The 10,833-nt window shown below is 42.1% G+C and overlaps 1 protein-coding gene across 1 annotated transcript; it reads left to right on the forward strand.

Annotated features, from left to right (window-relative positions):
* Nucleotides 1-1,382: 1,382 nt before the first annotated feature.
* On the forward strand, nucleotides 1,383-9,594 carry ISCA1 (iron-sulfur cluster assembly 1). Its single transcript, XM_082497736.1, has 4 exons — nucleotides 1,383-1,512; nucleotides 3,120-3,173; nucleotides 4,902-5,007; nucleotides 7,806-9,594. The coding sequence occupies exons 1-4, from the start codon at nucleotides 1,432-1,434 to the stop codon at nucleotides 7,952-7,954; spliced, it is 390 nt and encodes a 129-aa protein (XP_082353862.1). The 5' UTR covers nucleotides 1,383-1,431; the 3' UTR covers nucleotides 7,955-9,594.
* Nucleotides 9,595-10,833: the final 1,239 nt, after the last annotated feature.

A 10,833-nucleotide genomic window follows, 5' to 3' on the forward strand; every position in this document is an offset into this window, starting at 1 on the left:
ATTCAGCAGAGAGGTGACTAAAGAGTGGTGATTGGAAGCATCCTAAGGAAGTACAAGAAGGTGAAGCTCTTCACGCCTGCATGGTAGACAGTGAATAATGAAGACAGTATTAGTTGCACCCTTACAGAAGCTTCCCCCCTCCAACCATACACATTACTGACTTAAGCTTCTGGCTGATAGTACATTTAAGCCCCCCCCCCAAAGCAGGTGTGTTTTAGTTGAGGATGTGTGCTCACGTTGCACAAATTGTGTGTGAAAGACACGTTTTGTGTAACTAAAGAAAATACAACTATTTTTATACACTTGCTATCTTTCTATTTGAGGTAGAAGTGCTGTGCCTCATTAAAGAGTAGTGGCATAATTACATATATAAAAAAGAAAAACATCTGCACATTTTCTATCAAGCTTGTCAAAATGATGACTAAGCCCAGAATCAGGTACCCGAAGTAGATGTGGTGATGAGATCCAGACATGCTGCTTGTGCTTGGACTTTGTAAATACAGGTGAAAACAGGTTTAAAGTATCGTCTAGCATATTTAAGAATGCTGTCGAGAGGAAATGAAAAACGGGCCCTTGTTTTCTTCTGGCATAGCCATCCTTTGATTTAAAGTAATGGGATTAAGTCTTCCCGGTGCCAGGGCTGTCGGGGTTTCTCAGCAGCACTCATAGCTGCCCCGACAGCCGTTCGGCAATGCCGCTGCAGTCCTCCCAGCAGCTTCCAAGCCGCCTGCCCACCACCACCGCGCACCAGGTGGGCCTCCAGAAGAGCAGTTGTGCCCCGACTGCCGCATAGCCCCGGCCGGACCCCTAGCGGGAGGACAGGCTCTCCGAGCGGGCAGGGGAGGCGGCTGGTGCCCAGCGGCCGCGGGCGGCAGCGGTACCCGTGACAGACCCCACCGGCCACCGGCTCCGGCTCCGGCACCCGTCCCGGCCGCATCACCCACCCCCCACGCGGGTTTCCCCTGCGGGGCCGAAGCTTCCCATTAAATAGCCCTATCCTGGGCCGTTTCAAAACGCCTGTCTGCGCGACCGTCAATAAACATTCGCGTTCTGGGCCTGTTTCCCTCGCAGAGCGGGGCCGCGTACTCGTGGGGCCTCCCCGCTCCCACAGACGGCTGCTTCCCTGCCGCCTCCCCGGGGCAGGGCCTCCCGCTGCGGCTGCTCTGTCCAAGGCTGCCGCTTATCTCTGCGAACAGCCCGCCGGGCCTGCGAGGCCCCGCCGGCACAGCCCTGCTCAGGCCGCTGCCCCCCCGCCGCCGCCCGCGGCGGCGACCGCTGGAGGGCAGGGGGGGCAAGGGGGCGGGCCCTCCGCTGCCTGCCGATCACAGCCCGATGGCCAATAGAAGCGGGCGCCGGAAGCGCGCCGTGCCGTCACGGCGTGACGTCGGCAGTGCCCATGGCAGAGGGCAGAGGACGGGGCGGTGGGGGGTGATGGCCTCGTCGGTGGTGAGGGCCACGGTGCGTGCCGTCAGCAAGCGGAAGATCCAGGCTACGCGCGCTGCCCTCACCCTGGTGAGTGCCGTCGCCGCGGGCGGGGAGCGCTCGGCCCGCCCGCCCTGCCGCAGCACGGCTGCGAGAACTGCGCCACGGGCCCGGCCGGTCGGGGCTGCCGGGCCCCGCGGCAGGTGGTGCGCTGCCGCCCCTGAGGCGCCGGTGACAGCGGGGCAGGAGGAGGATGGGCCGCCCGGCCTGTCTGCGCAGTCAGCGGCCCTGCCCTCCCCTTCCTCCCCCTCCCCGCCCCAGCGGGCAGCGGGCGGGCCGCCGCGGCGGGGGTGGGAGTCGGGCGGGGCGGTGTGGTGGCTGAGGGCCGGCTGCCGTTAGCCCTCGGCGGTTGCCAGCCGCGCGCTGCGGCTGGGCGTTTCTCCGGTAGGAGAGGGTGACCGGGAGGGGTGTCTTCGCCCCTGTGAGGTTACTGTGGGGGGAGCTGGTGCTCCTCGCTAATCCCGGCGGAGAGAAGGCCCCGCGGCCCGCTGCAGGCTTTGCAGAGGGCAGGATGGCGGGAGAAGGGGGGAACATCAGTGCGGTCCCTTCGTACGGGGGGAAGGGGCTTTTTGCACGGTCACCCGGGGAAGTGTGTTTCTTTCTAAAAAAAAAAAAAAAAAAAAAAAAAAGAGGAAATGGATTATCTACAGAAGCTGACGAGTAGGTTGTTTTCAAGGAGGGTTTGTGTCCTTTGGTTAATCGGGGTAGTGCGTTTGCTGCTAGCGGCAGTGTTGCGGAGGCTGTACTGTTGAGAGGGATTACTGCAGAGGAAAGTACAGTCAGTTCCCTGCAGGAACAGGGGCAGATTAAGCTCATATAGTTCAGTCATTGGTCAGAGCAGGTAATTCCTGCTCAGTAGTGATTCTGTAACAAATGAAGATTAACTGCGGTAATTGGAAAAGATTTTCTACTGTAAATCTAATTGTAGTTTGCTTTGTGTGTTTAAATCTGCTCATGGTAGGAACTTAATGTTACTAATGCTTTTCCTTTTCTCGGTGTCTTAGAAACTTGTAAGTGTGTAATGGAGACTTTAATGTTTGTGTTTTGTTCTTGCATTTCTGCGACAACTTGATCCGCATGAACAGTGAATTCATCTGCTGTAAAGTCAGAGCTTCCCTCTAGGTTAGTGGGAAACGAGTAGTAGGCCATAAACTTTTCTGTGCCTAATTGATTTTTGGCTGTAATGTGTACGTGACAAAAGTTTCATAAGAGCAGAACTACTTTATTGAATTGTGGTAGTGATTTTGTGGGGGGGAAAAAAACAAACACCCTGATATTAAGGACCGAAGTTCTTGATCTGTCTGTTTGTGGGCAATGGGGGTGAAGAGGGGAATGAAGAGGGATTGTGTTCTGCATGGATTAGATTCAGCAATCATCTGTTTTACAGCAGAGTGTGTATCTTCAGATCAGCTTCAAATAAAACACAGGCTAGTCAATACTGATGAGTGGGTGATGCTGAAGGTGGACTTCGCAGATAAGAGACAAAAGTAAAGTGAGAAAATTTGAATGCACAGAGTTGGGATAGAAATTATTTATAATACCACTAAGTATGTTGCACCCTTCAATATGTGCAAGCACTCACTGCAAATAAACCAAAAAAAATGTTTCAAATTGATGTATATGTTTTTGTTTTTCAGACCCCATCAGCTGTTCAGAAGATAAAACAGCTTCTTAAAGATAAACCCGAGCATGTAAGTATAAACAGGGCCAACTTGTAGAATGTGCTAAGGTATTAGCACAGCTTATGATCACAAAGCATTTCTGGCTAACTTAGAAGTTTGAAATAAACACTGAGGTGTTTATTACAGATGTTGGCATCTTTTTTGGAGGGGAATTCATAAGCTTGTTTATATATCAGGCTTCACTTCTTTATAAAATTAAATGCAGGAAGTATCTGACTGTAATGACACTTCACTGTACAGTTACTTCGCAGGTGGATAAAGTTGAAAAAATTTTGAGTTTTAAAATTTTTTTGAGCTATGTTTTGATGAAGCCTTTTAGTATGGAATCGTGGTGGCTTCTGGTAGGGCTTCAACTGTTGATATTAAGACGTTATTAATGAAGTGCTTCTAGGAATTCTGCAGTATAGAATAATAAAGTTAGATTCATACCATTGGGAAGCATCTCATTCTTAGGAAACTTGCCAGACTATATTTTTGAAGTAATCAGCATTTCTCCAAATAAATGATTGAGCTTTTCATCTTTTCTTCTTGGGGAAAAACATATAAAGTCTTGCTTTCTATTACAAAAATAAGCATTAGATTTTCTTCTTTACAGTAAGTATTATTTCAAGAAGAATATTTCTTTTTTAACTTTCATACATGGCCCATTGTTTCTCTTGCTTCCTGCACATCTGCAACTAACTAGACTCTTTGGTCTAATGTTTTAAACCAGCCTAAGGAAGCCCTAAGCCTACAGCTTAGCTGGTCAGTCATAAAAGGTGCTTAAAAAAAGGGTGCTATAAAAGGTGTTTGTGTCTTCCAACCCATTATTTGTAGCAGTTGCTGTAGAGACAGGTATTTAGCCTGAAAAGATCAAATGCTGTTTGTCTGAGAACCCACTTGATTACAAGTAATATCTTTTGATACATTTTGATCGTAACATTGATTATGGAGATAGACAGTATAACTTTCCTCTTCAGTTATGAAGCATTGGTGTGTGGAAGGTGGTACAGATACTTTTGAAAGATTGTTGTGCACAAATAGTTTTCTGTTTCTTTAAAACCTGTTCTCAGTTCTTTATTTACACAGATGCTCTTTTTGTCAGACTTGTTGGACACTGTGAATGTTACAAACATACGGACTTGGCTTTTAAGGTCAATTAAAATAGTAAGCAAATAAACATAATTGATTTAATGACAGAATTGCTTTTTAAGTGAGACTGGCAATAGAGGTAATGAAGAAATCAAAGTATGTTTTTCAAAACATTGGTTTGAAGTAAGTTTTCTAATGATGTCATTACAAGGGTTCTGTGAACATCTAGTAACTGCCCTTGTTTTGGCCTCCCAGCTTCATAATTATATTATTGTCAATAATCTTAACATAGCACCTGAATTAGCATCTGAGTGAACTTTAATTTGAAGTCACAAAAATATCAGTCTTTGAAGTCTTTCTGAGAACAGGCACATACAAGAGTGCCAACGGTTTATTACTTCAAAAATTTGACATGCTTTAGGGCTTCATCCACAGTAGCAAACATCTGATATTTGGGTTTACCTTGACCATCAATTTTGTAAAAGGAAAAAAATGTTATCTCTTAATCCCTTAAGGTAATTCACTTCTGCTTTGAGGCAGTGGAGAATAATAAATGTCAGCATTTTGTTGTTTTGCATACTTTTTATCTTGGTGTTCCTGAGTAGGTTTTAATAAAGTCACAAATGTGCTGTTGGGTTTTGTTGTTTTGGTTTTTTTTTTTTGTAGGTAGGTGTGAAAGTAGGTGTTCGTACAAGGGGATGCAATGGACTTTCTTACACGTTAGAATATACAAAATCGAAAGGAGACTCTGATGAAGAAGTAGTTCAAGATGGTGAGTTTCTGATGCAGCAGAGCAAACTTCTGTGGTGGGGGGGAAGAATAACCTATTACAGGTTTGCCAAGGCACAGGTTATAACTTATTTGAAGTAATGACTTACAGCAAGAGGTCCTACTGTTCTGTTAGGGAAGTTGTCACCTCAATTTCTGTTTTGAAGTAATCAATTAGTTAAAATCTGCAGCTTTTGTAGTCTTTGCATCAGAGACTGCTCCACGAGGATAGCCTAGTCCATCATTAATGTCTTTGGAGGTGGCTAATAGCAGATATTTAGAGAATAATAGAGAACAATGCATGTATAAAGGAATACTTTATCAACATACCTAAACGAAGGCTTGGCAAAGTAAAGATTTTATTTTCAAAGGGGGTTCCCAGTTATGTTCTCTAATTAGTCTTATTCTTCATTGATTCCTAGTTTGTTTTTAACCTCTTTGTGCTTTTGACCTTTGCATTGCTTTGTAACAATGGGTTCTGTGATTTCAATTTAATTTAAAAATTGTTTCTATATGCTGGTATTTACGCTTTCTGCCTGATAATTTCATTGACCATCCCATGATAGTCTATTGCTAGAGTTCCTGTCATGGTTTAACCCCAGCTGGCAACTAAGCCCCACACAGCCACTCAGTCACTCACTCTCCCACCGTGGGGTAGGGGGGAGAATCAGAAGGGTAAAAGTGAGAAAACTCATGAGTTGAGGTAAAAACACTTTAATAGGTAAGGTAAAAGCTGTGCACGCAAGCAAAGCAAACCAAGGAATTAATTCACTGCTTCCCATGGGCAGGCAGGTGTTCAGCCATTCCCAGGAAAGCAGGGCTCCGTCATGCGTAACAGTTACTTGGGAAAATAAACACCATTGCTCTGAACGTCCCTCCCTTCCTCCTTCTTCCCCCGGCTTTTGTTGCTGAGCATGACTTCATATGGTATGGAATATCCCTTTGGTCAGTTGGGGTTAGCTGTCCCAGCTGAGTCCTGTACCAACATTTTGTGCACCCCCAGCCTACGCACTGGTGGGACAGTGTGAGAAAGCAGAAAAGGCTTTGACTCTGTGTAAGCACTGCTCAGCAGTAACTAAAACATCCCTGTGTTATCAACACTGTTTTCAGTAGAAATCCAGAACATAGCCCCATACTAGCTATTCTGGAGAAAATTAACTCTGTCCCAGTCACAACCAGTGCAGTTCTATACATTTTTCCAGTTTTTCTAAAAATTTGTCAGTGGTCTTTTTGTCAGATACAGATTTTTACAAAAGCATAGTAGTGTTTGTTTTGGTTTCTGTTCTGTTTCTAAAAGTTCATAAAATTCCTTTTGTGGTGGTGATTTGGGGTTTTTTTTAGGCACTACTGAATTCTTTTATATTATGTTCAGGAGTATTACTTTTAATTTGATTTCAAAGTAAGGTGTTGAAATATATGTGGGATATCACAATTATTCTGTTATAGGGGCTATGCTGCTAGGCATAGCCCATCTTCCAGCTCTCTTCAAAATATCTGTGACCAACTCACAAATTTTATTCGCCTTAACAGATAATTAGTTGGAACTTCAACAAAATATTATATTGCACCAGGGTGTGTGAGATAAGGGCTGCCACCTAATTCTGCAAGTGCTACCTGATTTCAAGCTGGCTTCTGGAGTTACCTCTTCTGCTTGCCTCAGTTTTACAGGGCTGAAAACACATTTTTCAGAAGGCATTTTCTGGTTGAATCTTAGCGAAGATAAAAGCAGTTTTCCTCAGTCATGTCAGAGACTTTAAGTTCCAAAGCCAGGCAGCATTTCAGGTGTGTCTGTGTGCTTTCTGTTTGGTTTTGGTTGCTTCTAGACTTATTTCCAGCGAAGGTTCTGACTTTTATACAGCTCTGTGCTCAGTGAGCTGGTGGCTTTGGATCCCAGCACAAATTTTCTGGTAGTAAGTGACTGCTTCAGGGATCAGGTCCATAAACTCTTTCATTAGGTTTAGCCTTCACTTTCAGTTACTGTCCAAATTGACCCCCAAAATGTGTAGATTCAACTCAGTTGCCCGCAGAGTTGAGATGTGTTAGTAAAGTTTTGTCTCAGTGCCTACTATGATGAAACAGCTTTCCAGCGGGCTCTTGTACAACTTAATGAGTTCTTGTTGCTGCTTACTGATACAATTTTACTTTTTTATTTTTATTATTTCATAGTTCGTGAACAGCTAAAGCAGTCCACCAGGGCCTTTGTATCAGATTTGCAGTTTTTAAGTTCAGTAACTTTCCAGAGAGCTAGATACTTTGTATACTTAGAAAAGGTAGCTCTTTCTAGTTCCCTGTGATGAACAACTAATTCTTAATCCTTAAAGGTTGTGATATCTTTGAAAGTTTATGCATTTGCCTTATTATAGGGTTCAATTAATAGTGCTATGAATAGTTAATGTAGACCTAATATTTTTGCTCTACAGAGCAAAAAATAATCATTTTGAGAGGGACATTTGGTTTTTCGAGGTTTGTGGGTATCTTGTTGGAGGCACAGACTTTAAGAACAGTAGGAAATGGGTTACTCACTGTAATGCATGGGAATTAATTATTGAAGCTGAGATTTTTTACCCCCTCAAAAAATACATACATTTACATGCACACGCAAATAACAGTTCTAGACTGTTGCTAGACTTTTATAGGTAGAGTTAAAACAGTGATGAAAGTGCTCTGCGCTAGCCCAGGGAAACCAAGTTATACTGGTAGTCTTCATATTTGGCTTCCATTTTTTTATTACTGGTTGAAAGAGAATTTCAAAGTTAATGATTATTTTGCTGTATGTAAATGTTTTTCTTTGTTGTCTTCAAGGGGTTAGAGTGTTTATTGAGAAGAAGGCACAGCTGACGCTTCTAGGAACTGAAATGGACTATGTGGAAGACAAACTGTCCAGTGAATTTGTCTTCAATAATCCAAACATCAAAGGAACATGTGGCTGTGGAGAAAGCTTCAACATCTGAAACCTCAGGACTACTTCTTTGACTTTGAACACCCCAAAACACTTACTATTAAGGCTTTTGGAAGCAAATGCATTTTCTTCAGGTTCGTAGGCTGCATAAAGTGTGGCTATGATTAAGAAAAATAAAGTTAAATCATTTTGAAAATGTAAATTGTGTGTTAAATTCCACCACTGATGTAGTTATGCTGTAATTTGTGATGAGTTGGGATCCAAAAGGTAAGAACAGTAAGCGCTGTAGTAATATCTCTGTACTTCCACATGCCAAGGAAATAAAATCTCACTGTTCTTTTCCTTTGTCATTTTCTTTGTCCACTCTGCCTACACTTCCCCACCCAAAATCTCTTTGAAAGAATACATTGCCTATGTGTTCTGCTTTCATTTGGGGGGAAAAAAATACCCAACCATTTTTATGTGTTTATTTATAAAGATTTGTATACAGAGGCACACAGTCCTCAGCTTTAGCATTCACTATGATTATGTAGATGCATGCTTTGTTTTTGTAGTTTTCTGATGTTTTCATCTTTTTATGTGTGGGTTTTCTGGTGGTCTATTTTCTCATAAATCCAGGGAAGTCCATAAAGAAGTTCATGTATTAATATAGCTGTAAGCTACCATAGCACTGCTTGTGGAAGTACTTCAGAGTGGGCTAACCCAATTTTAATTCTGTTCCATTCTTTGTTGAAGGCACAGTCTCTGCTGTACCTAGAAAGTAATTTTCAAAAACGTGAAATATATTCAGGTACTGGAATACTGAAGAAGGGTATACGCAGGGCTTGTTTCTCACATTTCTGTCATTTACCTTTCTTGACTTAAATTGTAAAGTTGGTAAAACTGCCTCCAGATTCTGATCCCCCGTGTTCACAGAATGTGCTGTCTGTGCACCAGAAGCTATGAACGCTGTTTTTCAGAGAGAAATCTCACGTTTCTCACTACTTCTTTTGTAGTCACATCTGTGACTAATTTTGTTACAGCTTCAACTCTTTTTTTTGTACCTGTAGGTACTAGGGTTTTTCACCAAAGCTTATAGTAACTTAACTATTTTACTCTTGTCTTGAAGTTAACTTGTTAACAGGAGAAAAAGGTTGTGTAATTTCAAAAGCCGTAGTATTTCATAATTGTTTTAAATAAATCTAGACAGTAATTAAAATACTATGTTTATAGGAGGCAGTTTTTTCTTTGGAATTTAAACTTGCTTGCTCTTAATCAGAATTTTGTTTTTGTAAAGCAGTGTTTTTCAAGCTTATAAATTTTTCAGTCCTTCTTTGCTGGTACTTAGGCAGCAGTGTAAATGCCTCTCCAGGCCTTCCCAAAAGCTGGTATGAGAGAAGTTAGTGTCCCATCCTTTTATCTCCATGTTTCCCCAATTGTCCAAAGATGACATTGTGCAGCTAAGCTGCTTACTTGTGCAGAACAGAAGATAATGTGTCTGCCTGGGCAACTGGTCAGAACAGCTGGTGAAAAGGGTACAAATAAAAAGCAGGGGACAAGAGGGACAGGGATCTTGCAGTCAAGGACAAGAAGGTGTTGAGATGGAAGTGAACTGAGAGCATTAAGGTGGCATGTTGAAAATCCAGATGTTATGTTAGTCTAGACAGTTGCACCCACATGCCCGTCAACTTCGGAATAGTAATGTGCAGAAGAGGCAGGATTGCAGCTACAGTTTTATTCTTCCCTCTATGCCTTTTTCCAAGTGTAGAGGGAAGAATAAAAATGAAAAAACAATTCTTGATCTGTTTTACGTAGTACACAAGAACAGAAAGTCAGAATTTCCCCACCTAGAGTTTAATATTAAATACCTGAATTTTGGTTGTATACTCTATCACCTTTTGATGTAAATACACTATTTCCCTCAACAGTCAACTGTAGTACACAGTTACTTTATATAGTAATTCAGGAGTTACTGGTAATACACTGGCTAGGTGTATTTGTAGTCTTTCAGTCTTGCCAAACGAAAAAATGCAGTTAATGTGATAGAGCTGCATTAATAAGTAAAACTGCAAGCTAAGGGCATTTCTTCAGACTGCGTTTCTCTGCTTGCTAGAGGATAAAACTTTGAATGTGGTAGCACTGGTGATTGCTAAGAGTGCTAGTACTTACGCATTTAACTTCTTTTGGTGTGTTTTGGGGTGGGGGGATCAGTTTGGTGTTGATTTTTTTTTTTTTTTTTTTTTTTTAGACCTGTGGCACATATAGCAATCCTTTTCACATGTTTTGTGTATATGCCTTGAATGAAAGTTTGCACTTTCATACTCCAGTGACATAACGCTCTAAATTGTCACTTTACTAAAACACCTAACGCACAATGTGTTAAATTTCTGTTAAAGTCCTATTTGCAGTTGCATAGGAACATGGTTTTGCTGATTGGTCCATTATCATTTTGTGCAATACTGTATGTAGAGTTCTCAGTTATAATAATAAATATTGCCTGTTGGTAAACATGGAATATTCCTACCTTGAATGATTCTGTTTACAGTAATAAGCACTGGGGAGAGGGAATAGGTTTGTATGCTGGGATTACAAAGTAGATACAGTATTACTGTTACCCGAGTTAATATTTCTCAGAAATAGAAAACATTTCCAAATACTAACAGCATCGGAATAGCATAGAAACATATGGCAAAAAAATTAATTAACTATGTACAGAAAGATATTTACACGTACCGGCAGCATGGGCCATTAATGCATAGACTTCTATTAAACTTCATGACATGCTGTTCTCAGGGTAAAAATTCTAACAGGCAGGATGCTTATTTTGAAGACTTCAACATGCCAAAAGTCATTGTGTTATGTTTTAATGCAGGAAAATGATTTTGATCAAAGTAGCTGTTGACATAAAAGGTTTCTAATTGGCTAGGCAATTTGAGGGTGAGAATCAAAGGA

This window comes from Vanellus vanellus (assembly GCF_965231255.1).
Source record: "Vanellus vanellus genome assembly, chromosome: Z".
NCBI classification, from domain to species: Eukaryota; Metazoa; Chordata; class Aves; order Charadriiformes; family Charadriidae; genus Vanellus; species Vanellus vanellus.

What these genes read in the sequence shown, in the direction of transcription:
- ISCA1 (XM_082497736.1), top strand. Translation starts at nt 1,432, where the DNA reads ATGGCCTCGTCGGTGGTGAGGGCCACGGTGCGTGCCGTCAGCAAGCGG. An exon ending in CGCGCGCTGCCCTCACCCTG is followed by an intron (nt 1,513 to 3,119) that starts GTGAGTGCCGTC and finishes TTTGTTTTTCAG; the next exon opens with ACCCCATCAGCTGTTCAGAA. An exon ending in TTAAAGATAAACCCGAGCAT is followed by an intron (nt 3,174 to 4,901) that starts GTAAGTATAAAC and finishes TTTTTTTTGTAG; the next exon opens with GTAGGTGTGAAAGTAGGTGT.